The sequence below is a fragment of the Pipistrellus hanaki genome, assembly GCF_964339955.1.
Source record: "Pipistrellus hanaki genome assembly, chromosome: 15".
Classification (NCBI taxonomy): domain Eukaryota; kingdom Metazoa; phylum Chordata; class Mammalia; order Chiroptera; family Vespertilionidae; genus Pipistrellus; species Pipistrellus hanaki.
In genome coordinates this window covers 12,150,165-12,175,627 of record NC_140517.1, presented here as the reverse complement: position 1 = coordinate 12,175,627, position 25,463 = coordinate 12,150,165, and the positions used below count along the sequence as shown (strand labels likewise).

The following is a 25,463-nucleotide window of genomic DNA, read 5'->3' as shown; positions in this document are numbered from 1 at the left end:
GAGGTGGGCAGCCGCGTTCAAGACCCACCAAGTATAATTTCCACTTGACTGGCAGGTCTTGGAGTTTCCTTCTCTGGGACCTAGAGAAGGCCAGAATCAAGGCTCCACTGTTCATCCAACTCCCTCTCCACTGGTACTCCCAATCAAAGAACCTCAAAATTTAAACTGATGTGGATGGGATAGGGGGAGGAGGGTGGGAAGGGTGGGGGTTGGAGGGAAGAAATCACTGTGCTTTGTTCAACCTGATGTGAAAGGATGGTTGGTGTTTTTCCTGCGTTGTATCTTTTCTTACTGTTTAATAAAACGGGATGAGAGGGTTTCTAGTGTCGCTGTTCTATTACCTGTTCCACAGGGAAGGAAGTTATCCCACTGCTTTTCATGGTTTCAGCTTGGCCACAGTCCTGTATTATCTGACAGATAAAACACTTTCAGTCAAGAAAGAAGCAAGCTTGATTTTTAGCTTTAGCTCACTCCTCTGCCAGTAATTTCACCAAAGACCCCCCCCCCCCCCTTCAATAAAAGTTAAGCCACCATAGGTGTACAGTTATCATCAAGGTAGGCTTACGGTATTCCCCAGGTTCAGAGGCAGCTGTGACAGCTCATCCTGCTTCTGAGTGACACTCGAATTACTGAAACTATTTCTAGCTCAAGTGCAACTTTTGAAAGTGGAATAAAGAGTCAGCGTTCATTGAGTACAACAAGGGAGGAAGTAGCTCAGAGACAGCAGTATGAGAGAATCTTTATTTTGACAAATATGTGCATTATAAAAAATTTGACCTGAAAAGTTAAAAAAAGCAGGTAAAAATAAATAGTTTACAAATTATTGTAGAAATAATACAAAAAAGACAGTTAAAATTTTCAATGAAGAAAAACCAAAAGGTGTCCAGTTGTATAAAGGCTCTTCCCTTGCCAGAAACAGGGATAAAGCTGAAGACCCAGTTTGGTTTCACTGCTGAAAAACGTACAAAATAACTTAGAAAAACCAGTCGAGGTCAAATGTTGTGAGCCCACTACTTTTGATACGAGGAAAAGTCGATAACAGTGCAAGGCAGAGCTGATGGTAGGACAGCCTGATGGTTTTTCCATCTGGGAGCCCATCCTATGTTACCCTTCGAGTGGAAGCTGAAGAAAAACAGCCCTTAGTGAAGTCTGAGCTCTGCAGTTGGCTGACCGGATTTCCTCCATTGTGGTGCTCAAAATAGTTTACTTCTTGGTCAGCAAAAACACGGGAGAGTCGTGAACAACTGCCTTCGGCAAATGGCTGCTGCCTCCTCTGAGAGCCTTCATGGACTGGGCCCAGCGCCACCCAGCAGTCTTGTCAGAAACTTGAGGTCTGTGTGATGCAGCCATGTTGGCTGCACTTGGAAAACCCTTGAGTTCGTGGGAGTTGAAGGAAAGCACCAGGGTTTGCCAATCTGTGACTCGGCACACTTGTTCCTTTGTGGGAAGCACCTAGGTATGCTACAGGCTTGCCCCTCCACTCCTCTCTACCTCAGTGCTCATTCTGAAGGGTTAGTTGGACCCTCTGAAAAAGGGCATTTGGAGACAGCACACATGAGCAAGCAACCCCTAAGTCAGAGGCTTAGTCAAGATCCAGGTTTCAAACCCAAGAGCTGAGAACAGTCTGTGGACTGCCTATCTCTAGAAAATGGGTTTCCCTCATCATTCCCCACCAAAAGCAGAAGGAAATAAAGCTGCCTCAAATGAAATGAGAAAGCAAGAACCTTAGGATTTAGGAATCAATTCCATCTCCTCGTTTGGTTTCTGGAAAGAAGCAAATGCAGTCGTCACTATCCACAGCTTGTCTGTAAGAATTCCCTGGAGAAGCCACTGAGGAGAATGGACAGTCTCAGAGATGACCAGCTTGGATTTGAGGGTTCACTTAGGGGACACGGAAAAGCTTTCCATTAGAGACGATTGTCAAGAATTGTAGCCTGGCCCTGGCTGGCTTGGTTCAGTGGATAGAGCGTCGGCCTGCGGACTCAAGGGTCCCAGGTTCAATTCCAGTCAAGGGCACATGCCCTTGTTGTGGGCTCCATCCCCAGTAGGGGACCTGCAGGAGGCAGCCAATCAATGATTCTCTCTCATCATTGATGTTTCTATCTCTCCCTCTCCCTTCCTTTCGGAAATCAACAAAAATATATTTTTTAAAAAAAAGAATTGTAGCTTGAAAGTCATGCATGCTACCCAGCTGCCAAGGAATCATTCCAAGCAGTTCCAAGATGGCAGCCAATTTGGTCAGAGGCTCCTAGTAGGTTTCCCCATGTGCTGAGGGCAAGCTTGCCTGTTACAGAGGAGCCTGTGAGAGTCCAGGTGCTGACTCCCTTGCCACCTTGTGAAATTTGCCCAATGAGGAGGAGGGCAAAGAGGTGACGACATCACCTGGAAATCAGTAAGGTGGCCATCTTGGGACTCAGCTGAATTTAAGAGGACTTCATGAGTACACAGGTTGAAATACTGAGCCCTCCCTTCCTTCCTTAGTATGTTGGGGTTTAAATCTCCCTGGTAGATGACTGAAACATTTTCTCTCCTCAGCAGACAAGCACATCTAGATGTCTAGGCCAGTGGTCGGCAAACCGTGGCTTGCGAGCCACACGCGGCTCTTTGGCCCCTTGAGTGTGACTCTTCCACAAAATACCACGTACAGTGCGACTGAAACTTCATGGCCCATGTGCAGAAGTCGGTTGTCGGCCTGGGCGAGTCTATTTTGAAGAAGTGGTTCTAATGCCGAGCCACACTCAAGGGGCCAAAGAGCCGCATGTGGCTCGTGAGCCGCAGTTTGCCCACCACTGATCTAGGCAGTTTCCAGGTAGAATATATATATATATAGACCTCCATATAGCCCATAGCTTTGAGCACCACTACCAACCTTTGTTCCTCCTGTCAAGTTTTCCTTTTTAACATTCACATCTATGTATATTTAAAGCAGTTCAATACTAACTCCCTGCTAGTTTGGCTCATCCTTGGGATGTGGAGATGTGGAATGGGGTACACATAATAAAGCACCATTCCTGTACCCTGTTTTCTGATGCCCAGAGATCAGGCTTCCGGGCCTTGTAACTCAGGCACAATCTTATTGCATTGATAACTAGATTGAGGGGGGAGACATTGCTAGCTGGCCCACATCTCAAATTCTACCTCCACCTCTGGTCGTGTTCAAATGGGCTAAGAGAACCCCTTCCCGCAGCTGGCTTTGCTCACGTACCTGTCAGAAGTTGCTATGGTTGGAACTGACTGATTTAACACACTCCTGAGTTCCCTCTGGATCCTGGGGCAGGAGTGGAATTGTTCCACCGCGTAGCAGCCAGGCAGCCTGAAAACATGTCTCCTCTACCACCCTGAGCTGGAGCTGGTGTTGCCTTCCCTAAGCAGAACAGCCCTGGGCCATACTACAGTCACCTTTCTTTGCACTTCAGATTCGTCCTTTGGACCATCAAGAAACTAAAACAGCGTTTCCCTCCTCCCTCCCACCCCATCTTTTCTCCTCCGTTCCCCTTCCCTCCCTCACCCATTGCACTTTTTCCGGCTCTGCTTGAGGGTTACGTCACACCTCAGCAAAAGCTAAGCTGTACTGCTCTGGCTTCTTCCCGCATCGCCGGGCGATGATGGCCAGATACAGCATGAGGAGGGCCACCCAGTAGCAGCCGTACAGGATGGCTCCGGAGACGAGGAAGGCTAGCTCCCTCTCACTGAACAGATCCTGGCAGTAGGCGGTGTACGCCAGGCCTCCCAGGAGGACTGCCACCCAGATGGACACGGGGATGAGGCCGATGAAGTTCACCACGATGGTTTTCCGGCCGGAGGTGCCCCAGCCGGATTTGTTGATGGTAGCGATGGCGAAGATCTTGGCTGGCAGGAGGCTGGACATGTAGAGGAGGGAGTACAGGGACATGAAGATCATCTCCGCGTTGCCCCGGAGGAAGCAGGCGTAGGTGGCCTTGATGATGCCCACCAGCTGCACCGTCAGCAGGAAGAGGAGAATGTTCCAGATGCGGCCGCGGTAGAAGAGCTGGATGACCGTGGCGATGAGGAAGAAGGGGAAGAAGCCGGTGACCACGGACTCGTAGGTCATCCAGAGGTGGTGCTTATGGAACCACAGGGAGTTGTAGAGCCACTCCCGGAAGTAAGACTTGCTCCAGCGGGTCTGCTGGTTGAGCCACCGGAGGTACTTGGTGGGGGTTTCCGTGAGGCACTTGGAACGCGCTGTGTACTTAGTCCTGTAGCCCAGGCTCAGGACTCGGTTGGTGAGGTGCCGGTCATCCCCAAAGCTGCACTTGCTGCCTAGGAACTTCTGATGGTACCAATCTTCCAGGAACTGCTGGAGGAGGCTGTTGCGGTACATGCCCAGCGGCCCACTGATGCACTGCACGCAGCCAAAGTAGGACTGGCAGGCCCGCTCCACGTTGAAGGCCATCCAGTACCGCACGCTGCTCAGGAAGGAGATCCATGAGTCGTACTTGTTGAGGATCTGCAAGGGAACCATACATGCTGGGCCTCCACACCCGAGACCGTGAGACCCGGGAGGCACACACCGGAGACCAGGACGCCTCCCTACCCTGAGTTCCTAGCCCACTGCTCAAATTCCCGGCCATCAGTCCCAGCCCGATGGCTGGGAAACCCGAGGCTCAGAGGAGCCAACCACAGTCTCTCTCCCCAGCACCAGCCCCAACTCTCCCCTGAGCCGCCTGCATGGACTGTCCCAGTGACGTTACTCTAGCACAGTGTTTTTCAACCTTTTTTTGGGCAAAGGCACACTTGTTTCATGAAAAAAATCACGAGGCACACCACCATTAGAAAATGTTAAAAAATTTAACACTGTGCCTATATTGACTATATATAAAGTAATTCTCTTGAATAGGAATCAAATAAACACAAAGAAAGTATTTTATAATTACTTTATTATGAAATATTAAGTAAACAAAATAGTGAAAAATTATAAAATTCTTGTCTTGTCTGCACCTACGGCACACCAGGCAACATCTCTAGTTGTTGCCTGGTGTGCCGTAGGTGCAGACAAGACAAGAATTTTATAATTTTTCACTATTTTATAATTTTTCACTAACACAACAACACTAGTGTGCCGCGGAACAGCGGTTGAAAAACGCTGCTCTAGCAGTCACAGCCACCTGCGGTCTCAGGCAGCGGCCTGTGGCAGTGCTAGAGAGAAGGCCTTGAGAAAGATGCGGAACAACACCCAGTCACCTGTCCCGACCCTTCAGGGGGAAAGTTTATTGGGAAGGGCTGGTGTGATACGAGCCGTATCCTCTGGAAGAAGCGACTGCCCTTATTCTGACCACATTGCCCAGAGCTGCTCCGAGCAATTAACCCTAGAACAAGGGTTTCTCAAGGGTCTAACTTGAGAGGTGCTTGCTGTGTTACCAAATAGGAAGCACCTTGCAGGACCAGTGGGCTCAGAATGCTGTGCCCCTCCCGGCAACATAGGCTCTCTCCGTACCCGGTAAGTAACTTTCTCCCCTCGGGTTTCAAAAGGGCAGGAAAGGAGCTGAATAGCAAGTGAACCATTTGAAACTGTCAGAAAGGAATATTCCTCTTCCCCCCGAAAGTACGAGGAAGCCAAGATGCCCACTTCCCGGACATCCAATTGGATTAGGAAGCTAAGAGACCCAGCCCCCACCCCCGGGAACCCTTAGTTACTTCTTACTTGGACATCGCCCCCAACGCCTCCTACTTGGGGGTCCTCCTCGAGGACTCGAAGCATCTCGATGGTGCAGGCTGGGTCCAGGACGGTGTCCGAGTCACACACCTGCAGAGGAAATGCACTGTTAGCCCACTCTGACCTCAGTCCGCTCACAGTCCCCCTCTCATATGGTTCGCTTCTGGCCACTAGCTAAGAGATCTGTGCCAAACGGAAGGGGTGAGAGGGGTAACAAAGGCAAGTAAGGAAAAGAAGAGTCCGGACACCGGGCTTGACAACCACTAGCGGAGAGAGAAACCCAGGCGTCTGTCTATGCTGGACCTGGGAAGGGAGGAAGGCTTTGTACTGGACTGGTCTTTAGCCTCTATGAAGCCAGGCTCCTGAGAACGCAAGTGCAGGCACAGTGCCCAGACCAAGGCCAGCAGACACACCTCAGAAGGCCAAGCTCTTGCCAGAGGCTGTTGCCCAAAACTATCCCATAAGAATTTTAACAACAAGGTCTTCCCTGTTTCAGCTTCTGGCCTCTGGATGATCCACAGCCCAAGTGGAGGATGTATCTACCAATCACACCTCCTCTCCTGCCCCAACATGGCTGCCAAGCCTTCAGAACTCCCTTGGCCTCAGATTGGGGCACAGGATGGCCAAAGGCTGCTCTCACCTGGAATATACTCTGGACGGGCGTGGAGATTCTGGTAGCAGCTGCCTTCAAATCCTGCCCCCCTGCCTTCCTTTCGTGGGGAGGCTCATAGTCTGATTCTGACAGGTATCCCCATTAGTTGAATCTGGGCTAAGAACACTTACCCTGGTGGCTGACTCCTTGTGTTTTTTCTATAAAATTACTGAGATGGCACAAAGAGCCCAGATAAGTATGGGGCAGGGGACTTGGTTTTCTGACCTCTGAAGGAGCAAAGAACAGTATCCATAGATGAACCCAAACCCTGTTCTGCAAAAGCCCCAAATGCTTTAAATGAAGGTCCCGAGTGAAAGCCATTAGCCTGAGGAAGGGGGAGGCCCCCCCAAGCTCCAACCTATCCAACGTTCCCTCTCCATGTTGGAAGACACGGTGGCCACAAGCAGCAGAAGGCTGAGGGGGAACCAGGCGGAGCATCATACCTGCTCCCTCCTCCCTCCCTCTGGTCACAGTCTTACATTCTGGGCCAGGCTGGGAAGGTGGGCCAGGCTGGGAATGTGGGCCAGGCTGGGAAGGTCCCACGGAGCCTCGGCCAAACTCCCAGAGCCGCCTCAGCTTGCAGACCAAGCCTCCCAGTGCTCATGGCCACTTCCTGCCCTGACCCTCCCACATTCTCCATGCTGCTCAGCTGCCTTCACCTCAGGAAGGCCTTCTAGCTGAGCGGGGCCAGAGAGGGCAGAGCTCTTGTGCTTCACCACCGCCTGGGGCAGGGTTACCTCCCACAGCGGGAAAGACATGCCCTCGGCAAGGCTGATGGAGGACAGGCTGCCCAGGCCGCCCAAGGAGTGGTCCCAGGGCCCTACCGGGAAGGTCTGGCTCAGGTTCTCCACCAGGACACACAGGAAATTCTCAGGAAAGGAAGATGGGTAACAGCAGGTTTGGGGGGAGGAGGGATCCTGTGCTTCAAGGGAGTAAATGACAGAGTCAATGTCGCTTGCGCACGAGCCAAGGCTAAGGGTTTTTGCTGACCCTTCTGAGCCCCCAGGGAGGTTTCAGAGGCCCTTTGACCCTAGATGAAGGGCAGAGTTAAGACTGCCTCCCATCCCCCTCTACAAGGCTGAGGAGGGGGTCCTTGGGCCTAGGAACACCGAAAAAGATAAACGTACCAACTCTCAGGCAATAATATAACAACAACAAAAATCTATGGAAAGCTAAATTTAGGTGGAACAGTATAGAAAATTTAAATATTAGAGTACTTAATTCAGTACTAATACTGAGTTAGTACACAGGTGGGCCACCACAACAGCCACTACACATTCAGTTGGATGGACAGAGCCTTCTGGCAGGATCAGAGAAGGGAAGAAACGGGAATGGACAGCATGAATGTGGGACCAGAAATGTGGGGTCCTGGGTATGTTTTGACTTGTTACTGAAATGTGTGAAGCTCTAATCAGGTCCCTCTAGGTTTTGTTATTTGAAAACTGGAGCCATTCAACCTTGTCCATCTAATAAAATTTTCAGGCTGGTGTCAGCGACCCCTTTGACTGGAAGCTAGGTAGGGTCTGTTCAGGGTTCTGCTGGGTTTGCACTTGTGTCCCTCTACCTTACACAGACACAAATTTGACACTGAGAAGGTAGGACTTTTTGGTCCAAAACTAAAATAATATTTGAGTGTTTTCAAGCATGATGTCTTTTGCTCTTCACCACTTTTTTTTTTTTTAAGATTATGTTATTTTTTAAAAATATATTTGTATTGGTTTCAGAAAGGAAGGGAGAGGGAGAAAGAAATTGAAACATCAGTGATGAGACACAATCATTGATCAACTGCCTCCTATACACCTCCAACTAGGGATCGAGCCCACATGTGCCCTTGGCCGGAATCGAACCTGGGACCCCTCAGTTTGCAGGCCGATGCTCTATTCATTGAGCCAAACCAGCTAGGGCCACCACACTTTTTTTAAAAATTTGATTTCAGGGAGAGGGAGAAAGAGAGAAACATGGCTATGAAGGCAGAACATCGATCGGCTGCTTCCTGCCTGCTGCCTCCTGGGAATCAAGCCTGAAACCTGGGCACTTGTCCCAACCAGGAATCGAACCAGTAATCTCTTGGTTATGGATCAACACTCCATCACTGAGCCATACTGGGCAGGATCTTCACCATACTTCTTTATGAAGGGCTCATCCCCTTGTTGCCAGTGATGAGGCATTATTGCACAATGAATAAGAGCAGATGTGAGCCCTAACTGGTTTGGCTCAGTGGATAGAGCATCGGCCTGCAGACTGAAGGTCCCAAGTTCAATTCCAGTCAAGGACATGTACCTTGGCTGAGGGCACCTCCTCAGTAGGGGGTGTGCAGGAGGCAGCTGATCAACGTTTCTCTCATTGATGTTTCTAACTCTCCATCCCTTTCCCTTCCTCTCTGTAAAATAATCATCATCATAATCATAAAAATTAGTAGATGCCAACTACTAATGACATGAGGCAAGTTACTTGGCCTCTCTGTGCTTCAGGTTCGCCTTCTATGAGAGAAGGTAATAATAGTACTTATCCCCTGGGAGCATTTTGAAGATTAAAAGAGTTAATATGTATGAAAAGCCTACACTAGTGCCTGGTAAAAAGTAAATGCTACCGTGTTTCCCCGAAAATAAGACCTAGCGCGTGGAAAGATAAGACATCCCCTGAAAATAAGACCTAGCGCAACTTTGGGAGGAAAAATTAATATAAGACACTGTCTTATTTTCGGGGAAACTGGGTATATATCTGTTTCCTATTTCTATTATCGGAACACAGTTCACAAAGTTAAGTAACAGCAGAACCGGGATTCCATCCAGGTCTCTCTGCCCCCAGGCCTGCTGTTCAGAACCATCACGCCTATTGTCTTATCAAGCGCAGAAGAGGATGTGCACCACACAAGGCATCCACTCTGGAGGAGGGGTGCCCGGCTGGCTGGACACGTCCACACGCGGCCGGGAGGCACGCTTACCTGGATGTAGTCCACCGAGTCGCCGAGGGCCTTGAACGCCGTGTACATGACCTCCCGCTTGCCTCCCCACTTCTGCATGATGCAGGAGTAGGTGCTGGCCCGCACCACGTCCCGCACGCGGTCCATGCCCGCCTGCAGGCTGGCCTCCGTCTCGCCCTCGCCCGCCTCGTGGAAGTTGCTGCGCCACACGAAGAAGCCGGCCTGCTCGGTGCCGCCCAGCACCTCGTGGAAGATGTCCAGCATGTAGGCGTCCTCCTGCCGGTTGCCGTCCACCACCATGACCACCTTGAGGCTGGGGAAGGCGATGCGCTGGGCGGAGCGCAGGCACTTGCGCAGGTAGTCGGGGTCCTCCTGGTAGGCGGCGATGCAGAGCGCCACGGAGCGCCGCGGGGGCGCGGGCGGCTTCAGGGGCCGGGCCGCCCGCCGCATGTGCCGGTGCTCCAGGAAGGCGAACAGGCTCTGCGTGAGCAGGTGCAGGCCCAGGATGGCGCCGTACAGGCCGAAGGACAGGTAGTGCTTCTCCGTGTGGATGAACTGGTAGCCCGTCACGTACGCGGCCAGGATGCCGCCGAGCACTGCCAGGGCGAACAGGCTGGTGCCCACCACTCGCAGGGCTGTGGTCAGCTGCACCGGCATCTGGCGGGGGGAGGCGGGAGAGGTGGGGGTCAGGCGGGAGGCAGCGTCCCCAGGCTCAGAGGGAATGGAGGCATTCTCTCTGGGCCTGGCCCAGAACAGGGTAGATGACCCAGTAACAAAATCCATTTCCGCTGAGCATGACAGCGACCACTAGGGGTCAAATCCCAGCCCTGGCCCTATCTGTGACTATCTTTTGTCCCTCAGTTAATTCCCCTGTAAGATGTGGGTTGTAGCACTAACCTCGTAGCCTCTTTGAGATTTATTTCTTTTAATATATATTTTATTGATTTTGCACAGGGAGGAATTGAGAGGGATAGAGAGTTAGAAACATTGACCAGCTGCCTCCTGCACACCCCTCACTGGGGACACGGCCGCAACCAAGGTACGTGCCCTTGACCAGAATCGAACCCAGGACCTTTCAGTCGGCAGGCTGACGCTCTATCCACTGAGCAAAACCGGTTTCGGCTTCTTTGAGGTTTAGATGAGTTACATAGGGAAAGCACTTAAAGTGGCATTATTACTGTTTATTGTCAGACAAACCAAAGCTGAAGAGAGCTACCTAGCTGGAGGATGACAGAATTGGACCTGCCTGACCCAAAACTCTGGAAGGCAAGCCTCAGCAGGGGTGAGCCTGAGGCACTTCCAAGCACGTGGGGGGAGGAGGGAATAGGGAATAGGGAGGAGGATGAACCAGGAGGCAGCTGGTGGCCCCAGCTCCTACCTGCACCGTAACCTCAGGGACTGCACTCTGGGGGGGGGCTCCAGGAAAGCACAGCCACCAGTGAGGCCGGGAAGAAGGGCCCTGCCAGGTGCTCAATGGTTGGCGCAGTGTCCAGTCTACCAGAAGGTGTGGGCTCCATGCCCCGTCAGAGTGCATGCCTAGTTGCAGGTTCGATCACTAGTGGGGGCGCATATGGGGGAGGAGGGCAGCAGATCGATGTTTCTCTCCCTTCCTCTCTTTCTAGATCAATAGAAACATATCCTCAGGGAAGGATTTAAAAAAAAAAAGAAAGAAAGAAATAAAGGGGGGAAAGAGAGGAAGAGAGAAGAAACAGCAGGAAACAGAGATGTGTGGGGGGGGGGGAGGAAGGAAACCGCTTTCCCTTCTCCAAACAGCACAATCAGTAAGAGAAAGTTTCCCTGTGTTCTCTCCTTCCTCATCTTTCCCTCTTTTACAAGAGAGCCAGGAAAGAAAGGGAAAGCAACTGGGAAAGGGAGGGAAAGGAGGCCTGGGGTGTGGACAGCTCTCCCGAAGGGAACCGCAGCCGCACTGCAGCCCTGGGAGGGTGGCTGCCCGGAGGCCCATCAGCCCGGTCCTAGTGCCCGCAGAGCCTTTGTGCTCGGCCCGCCGGCCGCTCCTGCAGACGCCGCTCCTGCAGACGCTGCTCGTGTGCAGCAATGAGGGCCCCCGCCTCTGCACTGTGGGGAACGGCGGTGTCCTGAGGAAAAGCGCCCAGGACTGGAAAGACAGCAGGGCTCTACCACCCCCTGGCTGCCTGACCTTGCCAAGTTCTCTAACTTGGTATCTCCCCCACCTATTGGGGTTCCAATGGTTTCTTGCTCCATAGGTAAATCATTTCCTGAAAAATGGAAGCACTTCCAGCTATGAGAGGCTACCTGAGCGGGAAGGCTGGCTGTAGGGGCAGGGCGGGGGGCTGCCTGATCTGAGGAATCCCTCTTCCCGCCCCACCCACCCTCTGCAGACAATGAGGCCTCACTCCCAAGCTTGCTCCAACTCTAGGTGTTAACTGAAGCCGTCCCCGAGCCCCACCCCAACGCCAATACGCCTTCTTGCCACGGGAACACCCGGTCGCTACCTAAACCGGCCCGCGCTGCAGGCGCCAGCACCACCATCCGGCAGCTGCAGCCCGGAAAGTGCTGTTGGCAGCCTGGCCGCCTCTCCGGGAAGCGCGGCGGCGGCCGGGCGCTCTGCCCCGCCACCCCAGGAGCCTGCCTGCCTGCCGCGTGCTTCCTCTGCAGGCTCCCAGGTCCACCCCACCCCCTCCGGGCATGCTCCTGCGGCCCAGGGCCCAGAGCCCCGGACCCTGCCACCCACGGCCCAGGAGGTGACATGCCGAGGGGGCGCTGCGGGCACTGCTGCCCACCTATGATCTGGGGAGAGGCAGAGAGAGGGCTCGGAGGCCACCCGCCCCGCACCTGCCGCTCGGTCTGGGCTGCTGGCGCGCCGCCTCGGTGCGGAGCTGCAGGCGGTGCCACCAGGGTAACGCCGCGGGGAAGGCTCCGCTCAGCGGCTTCCCGCCTCTCCTTCTGGGGAAGGCGGCGCCGGCCACACCCACGTGCCGGCTTCCCAGGACCCCCAAGGGAAAAACCCCAGGTCCCATTCATCGATCGCCCCGGCCCCGGCCGCCGTGGCAAAGTGTGGCTGCAGACAAAGGCGGCATCCCCTTCCCCGGGCGGGACCCCCGCGCCCGGCGCAGGCATCGGAGGCACCACCCCGGCGCCTCCCACCCCTTGGAGGACCGGGATCCTGCGGGCGGCAACTTCACGGACAATCGCACGCCGGTGTGCGGGCTCCGGCTGAGGTGCCCCAGCCCAGATGGGGGGAGGGGGGAGGCCGTGTCCCCCCAAACCCAGCGGAGGGGAGCCCAGGCCGCCTCTTGTCCCTGCACGTTCCCCCTCCCCCCTTGGCGCATTCGGCTTCAAGGACACGGGGGTTCGGGGACGATCCCCAAGACCGACCGACCCCCACCCCCGGCCGATAGAAGGAGCAAACCTCAACCAAGGGCGCTCCCCGCCCACCTGACCCCGAAACTTTGCGGGGCTGCCCGGGCCGCAGCCTCTCCGGCTGACAGGTGTGCCCGCGGCGGGGCCGCACGCGGCGGGACGGAAACTTGTGCGCGGGGCGGGGGCTCGGTCCCCGGCCCCTCGGAGCCGCCGGAGAAGGGAGCCCAGGCCGGGGCCCAGCGGAGCCGCAGGAGCCCGGGCGCCGGGCGGCTCGGGGCCGGGACAGGTGCGAGCCCGCGGGTGGGAAGGGGGTGGGGGAGGGAGAGGCTCCCGCCAGCCTCGTGCCCCGCACCGCCGTCCGCCCCCTAATCCGTCCACCACCCCGGAGCCGCGGAGGCAGGGAGGAGAGCCCGGAGGAGGAGGAGAGGATGGAGGAAGGAAGAAAGGGAGGAGGGGTCGGCGGGGAGGGGGCTGCGGGACCGCCGCCGGGAAGCCGGGAGATGCCGCAGCGCTCAGCCCGCCTCCCGGCTCGGGACGCGGCGCCCGCACGCGCATCCGGGGGAGCCGGGGGGACGGGGGGCGCCCGCGGGGCCCGGGGGAGCGGGGCGCGCCCTAACCCTCCGCCGGGAGCCCGGGCCCGCTCACCGTGCCGCCGGCCGCCCGCGCTCCGTGCTCTCAGGCCCGCGGCAGCCCCATGCCCCGCCTCCCTCCTCGCCGCCGCGCCGCGCGCTCCGACTGGCGAGCGGCCCCGCCGAGGCGCCTTAAGTACCGAGCGCGTCCCCGCGGGAGAGGCGCCCGCCCCCGGGCCCGGCCGGAAAGTTGGGAAGAGTGGGAGGGCCCCCCGAGGGCCGCCAGGAGCACCCCGGCCCGGCTCCGGCGGAGGCAGCTCCACGCGGCCGGCGCGGGGCGGGACGCCGGGTCCCGCGTGGACGCCGCGCCTCCGCTTTGCAGAGACTCGCAGCCTCTGCGCCTTCGAAAAGCGGGGTCTTCCCCCCCCACACAAACCCACCCAAAGGCCCAGCTTCCCCGCGCTCGTCTGGGCTACAGCGAGCTGCCCAGGGGAAGCGGTCATTGCGCTCAACCCAGAAGAAGCTGAGAGGTAACTTGCAGAAAACGCGGTTTGTAAGCCTGGAGGTGGACTCACCCTGGCAGCCGGTGGAAACGTCCCCCCGACTTCTGGTGCTCCCCAAAGCCAAGGCAGCGGGACCTCCCTGCCGGCAAAATAGACAAATAAAAATGAATAAATAAAAGGCGCAGAGGCGAATGATTGTCAAATGGTCCAAGAAGGTGTTAACCATTGTGACCAATTTAGCTCTGAATTCCGCAGTGGGGCGCTAATGACTTTCAGGTTGTTCGCAAAAGATGCAACTAGCCCTGTAAAAACCTCCAAGTTTCAGAGTCTTAAAGCCAAAACCCATTCCTCCTCCTCCCCAGTTATTCCCGACACCCACGGCCTTTTAAATTCCCAACTGACCTTATCTCAGGGGTGGGCGTGGGGAGAGGGGCTTCCAGGCCCCTAAAAACTGGTGCTGGACTTGGGTGAGGTGGGGTGGGGCTGGGGAGAGGTAGGGAATTGTTAGCTGAGGAAGCTTAGAACCAGCTGAACACACTGAGTTTCAATCTCCGAACAACTGGAGGAATTACAATAAAAGACTAGGAGAAAGTAAAGGTATGTGTCCTTCAAGCACACCTGAGGTAAGTTTCCATTTCTTTCCAAACCGCCACAGACTTACAGGAACCTGAGCTGCCGTCTCCAAGCTGCTCCCGTCAGAAGTGCTAAGGGCCCAGGGGCGTATTCGCCTGCCCAAGGGCACTCACTCTGGGCCACAGAGCTGACTCCTCATTGCCCAGGCAAGCAAAGGCCCCTGGCACACCTACCCCACCCACTCCCAGCTTGCATTATAGATATCAAATCACTCTATGCTTTTGCTTGAAAAAAAACCATCACTCATGTGATACATCACTTACATATCCTTTATGATGTGCTTTTAAAAACTAGTACTGAATACACAATGGCAGAGTGTTTTAAACTTAAGATTGGCCCTAATAAAAGCGAATCAACCCGGCCAGTGTGGCTCAGTGGTTGAATGTTGATTCATGAACCAGGAGGTCCTGGTTGAATTCCTGGTTAGGGCACATGCGTGGGTGGTGGGGCATGAAGGAGGCAGCTGATCAGTGATTCTCTCTAATGATTGATGTTTCTCTCTCTCCCTCTACCTTCCTCTCTGAAATTTTATATATATATGTATATATATAAAACTAATCATGCATAGGGAGAGAGAAGCCCTTGGTTAAGTAAAAGGAGAGCTCTGGAGCCAGGCAGGAAGGCACTGATCTCAGTATTTCATCCTAGAAATGGGATCCAGTTTCTGCTTCTCGGGGTTGTTATAAGGATTGAACAGAGGTTAAGGGCTCAGTAAACGGCATCCACTGGCCACGCTGTGGATTCCACGTGCCCATCCCTCCAGGAGGTGACAGGAATCTCAGAGGCCCCCGCTCATGATGAATGCCTTGTGCACACTGCATCCCGGTGTCACAGAGCCCTGGGCCGCCTCCTCTACATCCCGGGGTGTCACAGAGCCTGGAGTTGCCAGAGATTATCTGATTCTGCCTCCCACCCAAACCCTCAATCTTTAGGGGGGAAAACAAGCAGAGACTAGGCAGGGACAAAATGGAGTGTCTCGGAGGGAGGGCAGGTATTCTGTTATCAAGAGAAGCCAGAAATCCAGATTTCTGTGCGAAATCTCCTAATTTTTAAATGTTAGAAGCTAATTCAAATGTTGAAAAAATACATTCCACAGACCAGCCAAAAAAACAAAAACAAAAAACACGTGTCTGAGTCATAGCCAGCCAACCAACCGGCTGCTTGTCAGTGACGTGTTTAAAGCATAAGGATGGCAAGTGGCCTGGGGCTGCTCCAGGGTCATCTCGTGTTGATTTCCAAGGCTCCTAGGTTGTCCCATTCTGCTCGATTGGCTCCAGACAATTTATAGGTGGTGGGCTGGGTCCGCACAATTCAAACATCCTAAATGAACAGTGGGTCCAATTGCAACATCATAAGAAAACACTCTACCCATACCTATTGGCTTTCCAAGGGCGAACATATTCTCTCTCTCTCTCTCTCTCTCTCTCTCTCTCTCTCTCTCTTCTAATCTGCAGGGCCAGGGATCTGGTGTTATCGGGCAGCTTTACTGTGTGGCCAGTCTATGCCAGGGAAGGTCTGCCTGTAATTAGCATGGAGTTCTCGGTGCCCTGTTTGCATTCATCTCCCCAGGAGTGGTTGGGCAGGGGAATCTTTAAGGGCCGATCCAATAAAGCTCAGCTTTATCTCTGCTTACCACCGAGGATTTAGAAATAGGACTAATTCCATACCCAGTCGCTTAAAAACATCAATTCAGATGTTGTGAATTGGCTTTTCCTCGGGTTCCAGAGGATAAGCCTCCTATTTTGCTCAGTTGTAGACTTTATTTGTACTTCATTTCAACCTTCGTTTAACAAACTCTGAGCTGCTCTGAGCAGATAATGGCCACTTGGCCACTGGGAAGTTTCAGGCTGGTCCCTGCCATCTAGACGGTTGTCCACGTCGAAGACAAATTCATTTTTGAGAAAGTAAGTCACCGTACAAGGCAGTTTATGAGAGAATCTAACTAGAGAGTTTGATCATTTTGGGAAAGATATCTCTGTAAGCTGGAGTGGATGAGACCGAGTTGCACGGAGAACTTGAGCTGACGGTGCAGAAAGGTGAGAACAGTCTGGCTGGGATGATAACACGGACCAGGAGCAGGGAGAGCAGTGGGCGAGGTGTGTTGGAAAGACGGTAAAGAAAGTCCCGGATGGAACAAGGCATTTCTATGAGAGAACTTGAACAGTGTCTGCTGCATAGGAAGTGCCCGAGATAAAGTCCAGCTGCTGAGGAAGATGCGAGGGACAGATTCTGGAAGGCCATGAAGGACCAAATGAGGAGTGTGGGTTTTGTTGGGTAGATGATGGAGAACTATTGAAGATATCTGAGCAAGGTGGTTAATGGATTGAAAGTACTGTTTGGGGATGACTGAGCCAGTGGTATTTTGTGATAAGGACCAGGAATGGGGTGTAGGAAGCCTGTTAGGAGGCAGGGACACCACAGCACAGGCTTGAGAGGGAACTGTAGTGAGGGCTGTTGGTGCTGCCTTCAGGGAAGAGGAGTTGGGGCACAAGCGAGGGTAGAGGTGGAGGTATAATTCCTGTAGTTTGGAAGGTTGAAAGGACCATTCTCAAAGGTTTGGGATGGGATGGATGGATTGGGGGAGACCTGGCAGCCTGGCTGCCACCCAGTTTCCCAAAGATTTCACCTTTCCACTGAATTTCAAATCCAAACCCATGAAATGCTCAAACACCTCGCACCAACAGGAGCCCGCCATTCAATCTCTCTCGTCATCACCATTGCCTGAGGCCGTGGGACAAACCCTGCCAGCAGCCTGGCGCTGCTCTGCTGGTCTCCTGGGGAGTGGCCGGGTGAGAGAGGGCAGGAGGGCTATTCCAGTTCCACAGGCTGCCTCCTCCTCACCCTCCGACCTCAGGCCTCAGTGCTCCCCTATGGCACCCAGCTCACAGCTTCCAGCCAAGCCAAGCGGAATGGAGGGTGGCAGCCGGCTGCCAGGTCTCCCCCAATCCATCCATCCCATCAGCTTCTCCTGGGCTGACGACAGTCAAAACCCCTCGAAGCTCATGGAGGTGAACTTAAACTGGCCTCTGGAGAGGAGCAGGGGATGTCCCCCAGATGGCTAAACAGGGCTCTCTCTTCAAGGCAGCTTAATCTACAATGCTAGTTAACGCGTGATTCAAAGTGGGAAGCGTGTGCCTGGGATACAGTAAGGCAGCTTCTACCCAACAAAGTTACCCTTTTATAACATTGCTCACAAGTACTCTGTCATCAGCCCCAGTTCTGGGTGCTATGTGTAAAGAAGCAGGTGTAAGGACTGCAGTTACAAAGGTGAGATTTTAATTCCAGTCTCTCTTCCCGCTCTCTCTTCTTGGATGGAAGAAGCGTTTTCATCTCAAATTAAGAAGTCTCTGTGCGGCAGCAGAACAGTCAGGTCCTCCAAGCGCCAGGTTCCTGTGCTGGCTGGCAGGTCAGAGTTCGGAGGGCAGGTCAGAGTTCGGGGGGCACACCAGAATGAGGGCTGAACATCAGACCAGACCTGGAGATGCTTTTCTTGGAATCTTGAACAGAAAAAAGCTCTTCCTGGCCATCTTTCCTTTCTCTCCCTCCCGTAGGTGAACGCAGAAGAAAAAAGAAAAAAAAAATCCAGGCAATTTTCAACCATAATCTACCTTCTTCGTGGAATGCTGTGTGCAGCTAATAAAAACCGTGTTCATAAAGAAAATGTAGAAATAAGCAAAATGCTTATAATGTATAAATGAGGCAAGATACAAAATTGTTATGTATGAGCAATTAGGTTTACTTTGTTTTCTTGTAAATGTTATGCATAAGAAGGCAGGAGGGAAGCTCACCCAGAAATTAGGATCAGGTTTGTTTGGGTGGTAGAACAAAGGAGTTTTGTTTTTTTATTCCCTCTGTGTTCTCCAAATTTTCTATTAATAGGTATTATAAGTTTATAATAAAAAGGTATTTTGAAGTGAATTGTTGAGTTCACAGAATCTCCTTCTAGGCTGGGGATGGGTGAGGTCCAGCCTATATCAGGGGTTGGGGAAGGTATAACCCACAGGCCGCATTAAGTCCTGCAAAATCATTCGGTCTGGCCCTGCCAGGCATTAGGGGCGAGTTAATTAAATGTTTGACCAAACATAGCAGGCTGGTTTTAAGATAAGTTTGTATGGCCCTCAAAGGATGGTATAAATAAATGACTCTTGTGGGGGGGGCGGGGAAAGGTTCCCCACCTCTGGCCTATATGATAGAAGCATTCATGTGAGAAGGGTTTGACAGCCATGTCTACAAAGAAAGCAGTCAAGTTGAGAAGGCCAGGATGGAGGATTAGTGGTAGCCAAAACTTTGAGTACTTTGCTTTTATTTAAATCCTTCCCACTGTTCCTTTGAGAGAATTTGAAGGGAAGGGGGAAGTATAGAGGACTCTGCTAGCTCATTCAGCACCCTTTGAGTGAGTCAGAAAAAGACCCCTTCCTCCTGGGAACACAGCCCTGACTGGGGCACAGGGCCTGCCTGGCACAGCCCAGCTGGTGCCAGCCCCCAGGATGATCTGGGTAAGGGAGGGAGGCATGCATAATTATGTGCTCTACGAGTACCCTGAAAGGATGCTTTTCTTGAAAAAAGCATTTGAAGAATGATGATGTCAACAGCGTTGCACTGCTGCCCGAGGGAGCTCCTGGGAGAGGTTCTTTCCTTGGGGTGTTGGAAACCTACCCACTGTGTGCATGTCCACTCTGCACGGGCACGTAACTCACTGTCCGCGAATGGACACCCACATGCTTGCTCATTACTCAAGTGCACACTTTCCCAGACCTTAACGGAACACAAGCCCAGTGTATGGAGTCACAATTCCAGTCGCCAGATCAGCAGGAGTGGAACAAATCACTTAAGGTAACTTCGTTCCAAATTCATTTGGCTCTTGTTACAGTAACATCAACCACAGTTCTTAAATGGGCTGGCACTTCTGCTTTATGTCCTCTTTCTTGATTAAAGACATCGTTAGTCACTGTCACAGAGGAGGTCCAGAGCCAGAGCCTCCATAAAAGTGATTATAGAAGAGCCAAGGGTAGGAGCAGTTCCCATGGGCTCCTTCATGGGAGGGACCCCCAAAAATATGTCCTATTATCAGATTTTTTTCCCCTAGGACAACCTCTCCACCAACACAACACACACACACACACACACACACACACACACACACACACCTTCTTTTCTCCCCAGATAAGCTAATACAGTTGTTTTCATATTTGGCTGTGGCATCTTAAATTTTTAAAACCTTGGTAGTTTAAAAAAAACAAGACACTAATGCTGCCTGGCTGGTGTAGCTCAGTGGTTGAGCATCAATCTATGAACCAGGAGGTCATGGTTCCATTCCTAGTCAGGGCACATGCCAGGTTTCCAGCTCAATTCCCAGTAGGGGGCGTGCAGGAGGCAGCCAATTGATGCTTCTCTCTCACTGATGTTTCCATCTCTCTCGCTCTTCCTTTCCTTTCTCTGAAATCAATAAAAACAAAACGAAACCCACGAATACCTGGACCCTGTCCAGAATCAATTTAGATAGAATCACTGAGGGTGAGCCCCAGGCTTGAGTTGCTTTCTTTTGAAATTCCGTAGGCGATTCTATTATGTATCAGCGTGGAGAGCACATCCTGAGAACTCTCCTCGGCTGAGATTTGCAAATACATTTCTGGCTCTAAGTGGACGGCAGAGAGCCAGCCCAGCACAGAGGTGAGCTCCAGAATATGTGTCTACCCGTCTTCCTAGAGCACCTTGCCTGCCACACCTGTTTGAACATTCTGGCCTTAAAAAGTTAACAATGAACTGATGAGCTATCAAGCCAGATGGGGAAAAAAATAAAAAGAGAAAGGATGCTGATGGAACTGGAATTAGAAGGAAGAGCCTGGGAGAAACACAGAGAACAAACTAGATGGGCCGGGTCAGTCCCCAGAGCTCCCCAATCCACTAGGAATTGGATACAATCTTTTTTTTTTTTTTTTTTTTTTTTAATATATTTTATTGATTTTTTACAGAGAGGGAGAGAGATAGTTAGAAACGTCAATGAGAGAGAAACATTGACCAGCTGCCTCCCGCACACCCCCTACCAGGGATGTGCCCGCAACCAATGTACATGGCCTTGACCAGAATCGAACCTGGGACCCTTCAGTCTGCAGAACGACGCTCTACAACTGAGCCAAACCGGTCTCGGCTGGATACAATCTTTTTGTTGGCAAAGGTGCTACCTGCTATTTCTAGGAGAACGGAGGGGGGCGGGGGGCAGGTTTGGGCGGGGTGTGTGTGTGTGTGTGTGTGTGTGTGTGATGGGGGTGTTGGGGTGGAAACCAGTCAGCCTTGTCAGTGGGAGGACAAAGTTGACACAAACGACTTCGGATTAGCTTTTGTTTTCTAAATGACAGAACAGCTTTTGTTTTCTAAATGACAGTACTTTGGGGCTTTCCCTACTCAAAGGATGAGTTAGGACAGTGGGCCTGAGCTGCCCTGGCCTCAGAAAATACCCATATGTTGGAGCCTCGATCTCTGCACTCTGAACTACACCACTCAATTTCTCTGGGAAGTGTGGGGGGTGTCTCGTAGCTCTTTGAAGCATCAGCACCACCACTCTTTTAGTAAAGACAGTCTAATTTCAGGGTGGCTCTTCCCTAGGATTAATATGGTCTCCATAGGTTTTGAAGTTTTGAAGATGGTGTGTGGTCTAATAAAGGCTGTCCACGGGGAGTGGGGAGGGGCGGTGCAGGTGGGGGAGGGCTGGTCCAGGTCCGAGAGACTGGAAGTGCGGAGCAGGGGCTTTGTTCTGCCCACGCCAGGCTGCCTGTGCTGGTGAGGTCTAGGGCTGAGCATCAGAGAAGCCGCCCCCAGGCACTGCTCTGAGCGGGCTTCGGTTCCTAAGGCAGACAGTGAGGATTAAATCTTACGTCATCTAATAAACCACGGAAAGGCCAGTCACTTTTCCCAGGTCCCCAGTGCACAGGGTGCTCCTGCAGCTCCGGGGTGCCCTGCAGACCACCCACTTCTATCAACAACTCTCCCCCCAGCCGTTCTGCTTCTTCATGACGGAGTTAGGTGCTGACTAACTGGTTAACATTAAGAACTAGTAAGTAAAAGAACTTTCTCTGCCTAAATGCATTCACATTAACTGGCTTCTCTGGACCTTTTCCCCCTTCTGCAAACGAGAGCCATTCATTCAGTTTCATTTTTCTCTCTCTCAAAGAATGGTATGGAACAGAGCTATTAATATGTATGTCCAAGAAACATTTATGCAAGAAATAACAGTTTAGCCCTAACCGGTTTGGCTCAATGGATAGCGCGTCGGCCTGCGGACTGAGAGGTTCCAGGTTCGATTCTGGTCAAGGGCATGTACATTGGTGTGGGCACATCCCCAGTAGGGGTTGTGCAGGAAGCATCTGATTGATGTTTCTCTCTCATCAATGTTTCTAACTCTATCCCTCTCCCTTCCTCTCTGTAAAAAAATCAATTATATATCTATATCTATATCTATATCTCTATATCTATGTCTATATCTATATAAAGAAATAAGTTTAAATGTTCCATTATTACCATCAGTAGAAATGAAAGGATAAAATAAAGCAAAAACAAACAAAAACCAAAGGGGGCATTTCTGGCTCTGACTGGAGTTCATGGAACAACTTGCTACCTTTTCTATGATGCACATGGCTCTCTGTCCCTCTGCTCCCAGGAAGGCAGTCTTAGTAACTCCCCTCACCACCCCCAGAAAGAAGAACAAGCCTTTCAATAAGCAATTTATGAAAGCTGTCAAAGGACCAGGTAGGCTGGAGAACTACAGCAAATCTCATCTATAGCTGCTGGGCAAACTACAAGGTCAAACACAAGTACAAGGCTCTGGATCTGAGGTTGGATTTTAGTATCAGGGACACTATCAGGAGGGAATCAGGGCTGAAGTTTAACTCGACATACGTGGTCCATTTAAACAAGCAGAGGGGAACCACTTATGTGAAGAATTTTGTACAATTTGGAAAATAGTATCTGTTTGGTAGCAGCAAAGCACAGTGGCTAAAAGCCCAGCACCAGGAGCCAGACTGCCTGGGCCCAAATACTGGTTTGGCTACTTCTCACTAGCTATGTAACCTGGGGCAAGTAATTACCCTCTTGTGTACCTCAGTTTTCCCATCTGTAAAATGGGATAATAATATCCCACAAGCCAAGTATGTGGACTCGGCGGATTAATATATTTCAAGTGAACAGAAGAGCAGAATAAGTTTACCATAATGTTAACTGACTACGTACAGCAATGCAGAGCTACTGTAATCATTCATCCTAGGTTTTACAGGATAAGCAGATACTTTGAGGGGACATCAGACCCTATGTCCTAAGTCTGGCCTGGGAACTGTGGTCATTCTCCTGAGGTCATGCAATACCCATGAATGGCATATCCTAACACTCAGGACAGCCTCAGAGCTGAGAGTCTGGAAAAAAGACTCTTTTTAGCAGGCCTGCCAGGGCTCAGGATTTCTCTCCAGGGTGACCCTTGTAAGCCCCTAATTAATGCTTGTAGCTGGGATATTGCTGCTGGTGAGTGTACTTGCAAAGCACGTCACTGTGTCCCGATTGGCGGTTTTGGTGCACAGAAAACTCCAGCCCCTGAAGATTTCCTAGTCCTGAGTTGTTTAGAAAATAAATGTGTTAACATTTTGTGTGAAGTCAGAATGTGCATTTTGTGGGTATTAAAGTGGTATCAGGATGGGGGAAGTGTAGATCAGCACCAACTTTCTGGTGAACACTTTGATGCTAACATTTAAAATGCTCATGGCTGCCGAAACCGGTTTGGCTCAATGGATAGAGTGTCGGCTTGGGGACTAAAGGGACCCGGGTTCGATTTCGGTCAAGGGCATGTACCTTGGTTGCGGGCATATCCCCAGTAGGGGGTGTGCAAGAGGCAGCTGATCGATGACTCTCTCTCACCAATGTTTCTAACTCTCTCTCTCTCTCTCCCTTCCTCTCTGTACAAAATCAATAAAATATATATATATTTAAAAATAAATAAAATGCTCATGGCTTTTCGATCCTTAAGACTTACCCTATAGAAACACTTCACTATGCAGAGAGTTATGTTTAAGAAGCCCTAAAGAATCACCGGAAATTAGAAACTGTGCCCCGATTGGCGGTTTTGGTGCACATAACAAATGCTTTTGGCCATCCAGAACAAATGCTTAAACCAGCTGTAGCTCACCTGCGCGACGGAGGACATGCCGCCACCACAAAGAAGAGGGATCTGTAAGTGCTGGAAAGAGAGCATCTCCAAGGTTATGCCTAAGAAAAAATATCCAGACACTATGGAAAAAAATCCCATTTCTGGTTTTGAAAGCAGTAACACGTGTTAGCATCCACTTGGGAAAAGGGCAAAGGGAAAGAAAGCTCTGGAGGGACAGACACCAAACTGTCAGTGGTGGCCTTGGGGTAGGAGTGGAGGTGAGGTTGCGGGAATTCTCCTTGGTGACATATATGTTAACGTGGTTATAATTCATGTAACATATGTAATCAGAAAACACACACACACACACACACACACACACACACACACACACACACATATACAAGCAGTCAGGGCATCCATACCTGAGGGCTCCCACTCCTCAGGGCTCTCAGAGGGCAGATGCTGGCACGGGTATTGCTAGGCATCCTCAAGATGTGTCAGCGGAGATGAAATGACTTCTTCCTGGAACCCAATGCCAGGGCTCATGTGTCCGTATGAGCCCCTGAGTGTGCCTCCCAAACTGGGCTCTCGTTGAAAGGCTCTTGCTTCTCTACTCATTTTGGGGGGAGAGGCTCCGGGGCATTCAACACACGTTCAAAAGGGTCCATTGGGACCCAGGAGACACGGGGCCGAATCCCACCAAAGAGGGGGAACAACAGCTCTCCTCCCTGTCCCATGATGTGGGAATCAGATAAGCTGATTGATTAAAAAAAAAACAAAAACGACTTTCTGAACTAACGGAAGCACAGAGCAACTGATCATTCCATTCTGTGCCCCTAGGGACAGGGCACAATCTCAGAGCCCTCCTGGTGGCACGGAGCTACTAGGAAGAAAGTACAACACGGCATAAAGAACTGTGGGGAGCGGCACTAGATGACACGTCTAATTAGTGGGCTCATCCCCCTCCAGGGCTGATGGTGAGGGTCTGCATTTGCTCTTCGCCTGCCAGCAGTGAAGGTGGGCGTGCGGAGCACCCTGACCCAGCCAGCAGGGAAGTGTGCCGCAGCCAGTATTCTCAGCAGACAGCTTCCCAACCCCCACGCCGTCACTCCGTTCCAAGCAGAGTGGTGCATGGAAGTCAGAGGTGCCTCTCACTGCAGTGAGGCTGCTGCATGTGACTGCAGAATGTCTGTGGCTGCAGAACCTGCCGGAGGACACAGCCGGGCCCTCAGAGGTCAGGCCTGCTGAGCAGAGCAGCAGGGGGACAAGAGCCCCCAGGGTCATGGAGTAGTGGCCACCGCTTCCAGCCCACCCTCAACTCAGCTCCTGTTTCTGACTCTCTCCCTCCCATGGCAATGCTGGCTGAAATTTTGGATTTCTGTGCAAAAAGACTGCAGAAGCCCATCGGGATTCTGCAGGTCAGATGAATTATTCCCCAGCTCGTTCCTACCCAATGATCGACTCTCAGATGTCTTCACCATCCCTCCTCCACTGCAGCGAACTGCTGGGGAGAGCCACAGGCAGGGGGTGGGCAAAGCTCCATTCACTCGCCCTCTCCCAAAGGGACAGAGCAGAGGGGTGGACTGAGGACAGATAACACATTTGCTTTTCTCTTTCTCTGGGGCCGGTGAAGAGGAACTGCTGCTGCCAGAGAAGAGGGAGCCGTGAAAAGGTGCCCTGCTTCACTGTGATTATGACAAAAACTGTGGCTGGGTATGCAACTCTATATTTATATGTGTTTTCCATCTTACATAACTTATCATCTTGGCCTCCAAGCATTTTCCAGAAACAAGCTGAAGGGGCTTCAGGTAGAAGTGGGTCTCTGGCTGCCCCCAGGCTCAGAGTGGTCAACAAGGCTCGATGTGATGGGCACATCACCTTCCTCCCGTGATCCGCTCCACTTTCCTCTCGCTCCCTGTGCTCCAGCCACACCGGCCTCCACACACACTCTGACCTCAGGGCCTTTCCCATCCATCCGTTCACTCTGCCTGAATGCCCTTTTCCCAGATATTTTCATCCTCACTCCTTAACCTCCTT

The 25,463-nt window shown here is 52.0% G+C and overlaps 2 protein-coding genes across 3 annotated transcripts in view; one reads left to right on the top strand and one right to left on the bottom strand.

Moving 5' to 3' along the window:
* TMED6 (transmembrane p24 trafficking protein 6) overlaps nucleotides 1-25,463 on the top strand; it is a 328,748-nt gene that overhangs the window by 151,453 nt on the left and 151,832 nt on the right. The gene's annotated exons all lie outside the window — the stretch shown is intronic.
* HAS3 (hyaluronan synthase 3) overlaps nucleotides 3,520-25,463 on the bottom strand; it is a 55,224-nt gene continuing 33,280 nt past the window's right edge. The window contains exons 2-5 of one of the 2 annotated variants that reach the window (XM_084861069.1): nucleotides 13,736-13,802; nucleotides 9,271-9,906; nucleotides 5,663-5,764; nucleotides 3,520-4,468 (exon numbers count right to left, since the gene is read on the bottom strand). In XM_084861069.1, the coding sequence (XP_084717195.1) occupies nucleotides 3,545-4,468; nucleotides 5,663-5,764; nucleotides 9,271-9,906 (1,662 nt within the window). In that variant the 5' untranslated portion in view covers nucleotides 13,736-13,802 and the 3' untranslated portion in view covers nucleotides 3,520-3,544. Of the gene's footprint in view, nucleotides 4,469-5,662; nucleotides 5,765-9,270; nucleotides 9,907-13,236; nucleotides 13,340-13,735; nucleotides 13,803-25,463 lie in introns of those variants that run through there. The other variant, XM_084861070.1, reaches the window with a different exon arrangement.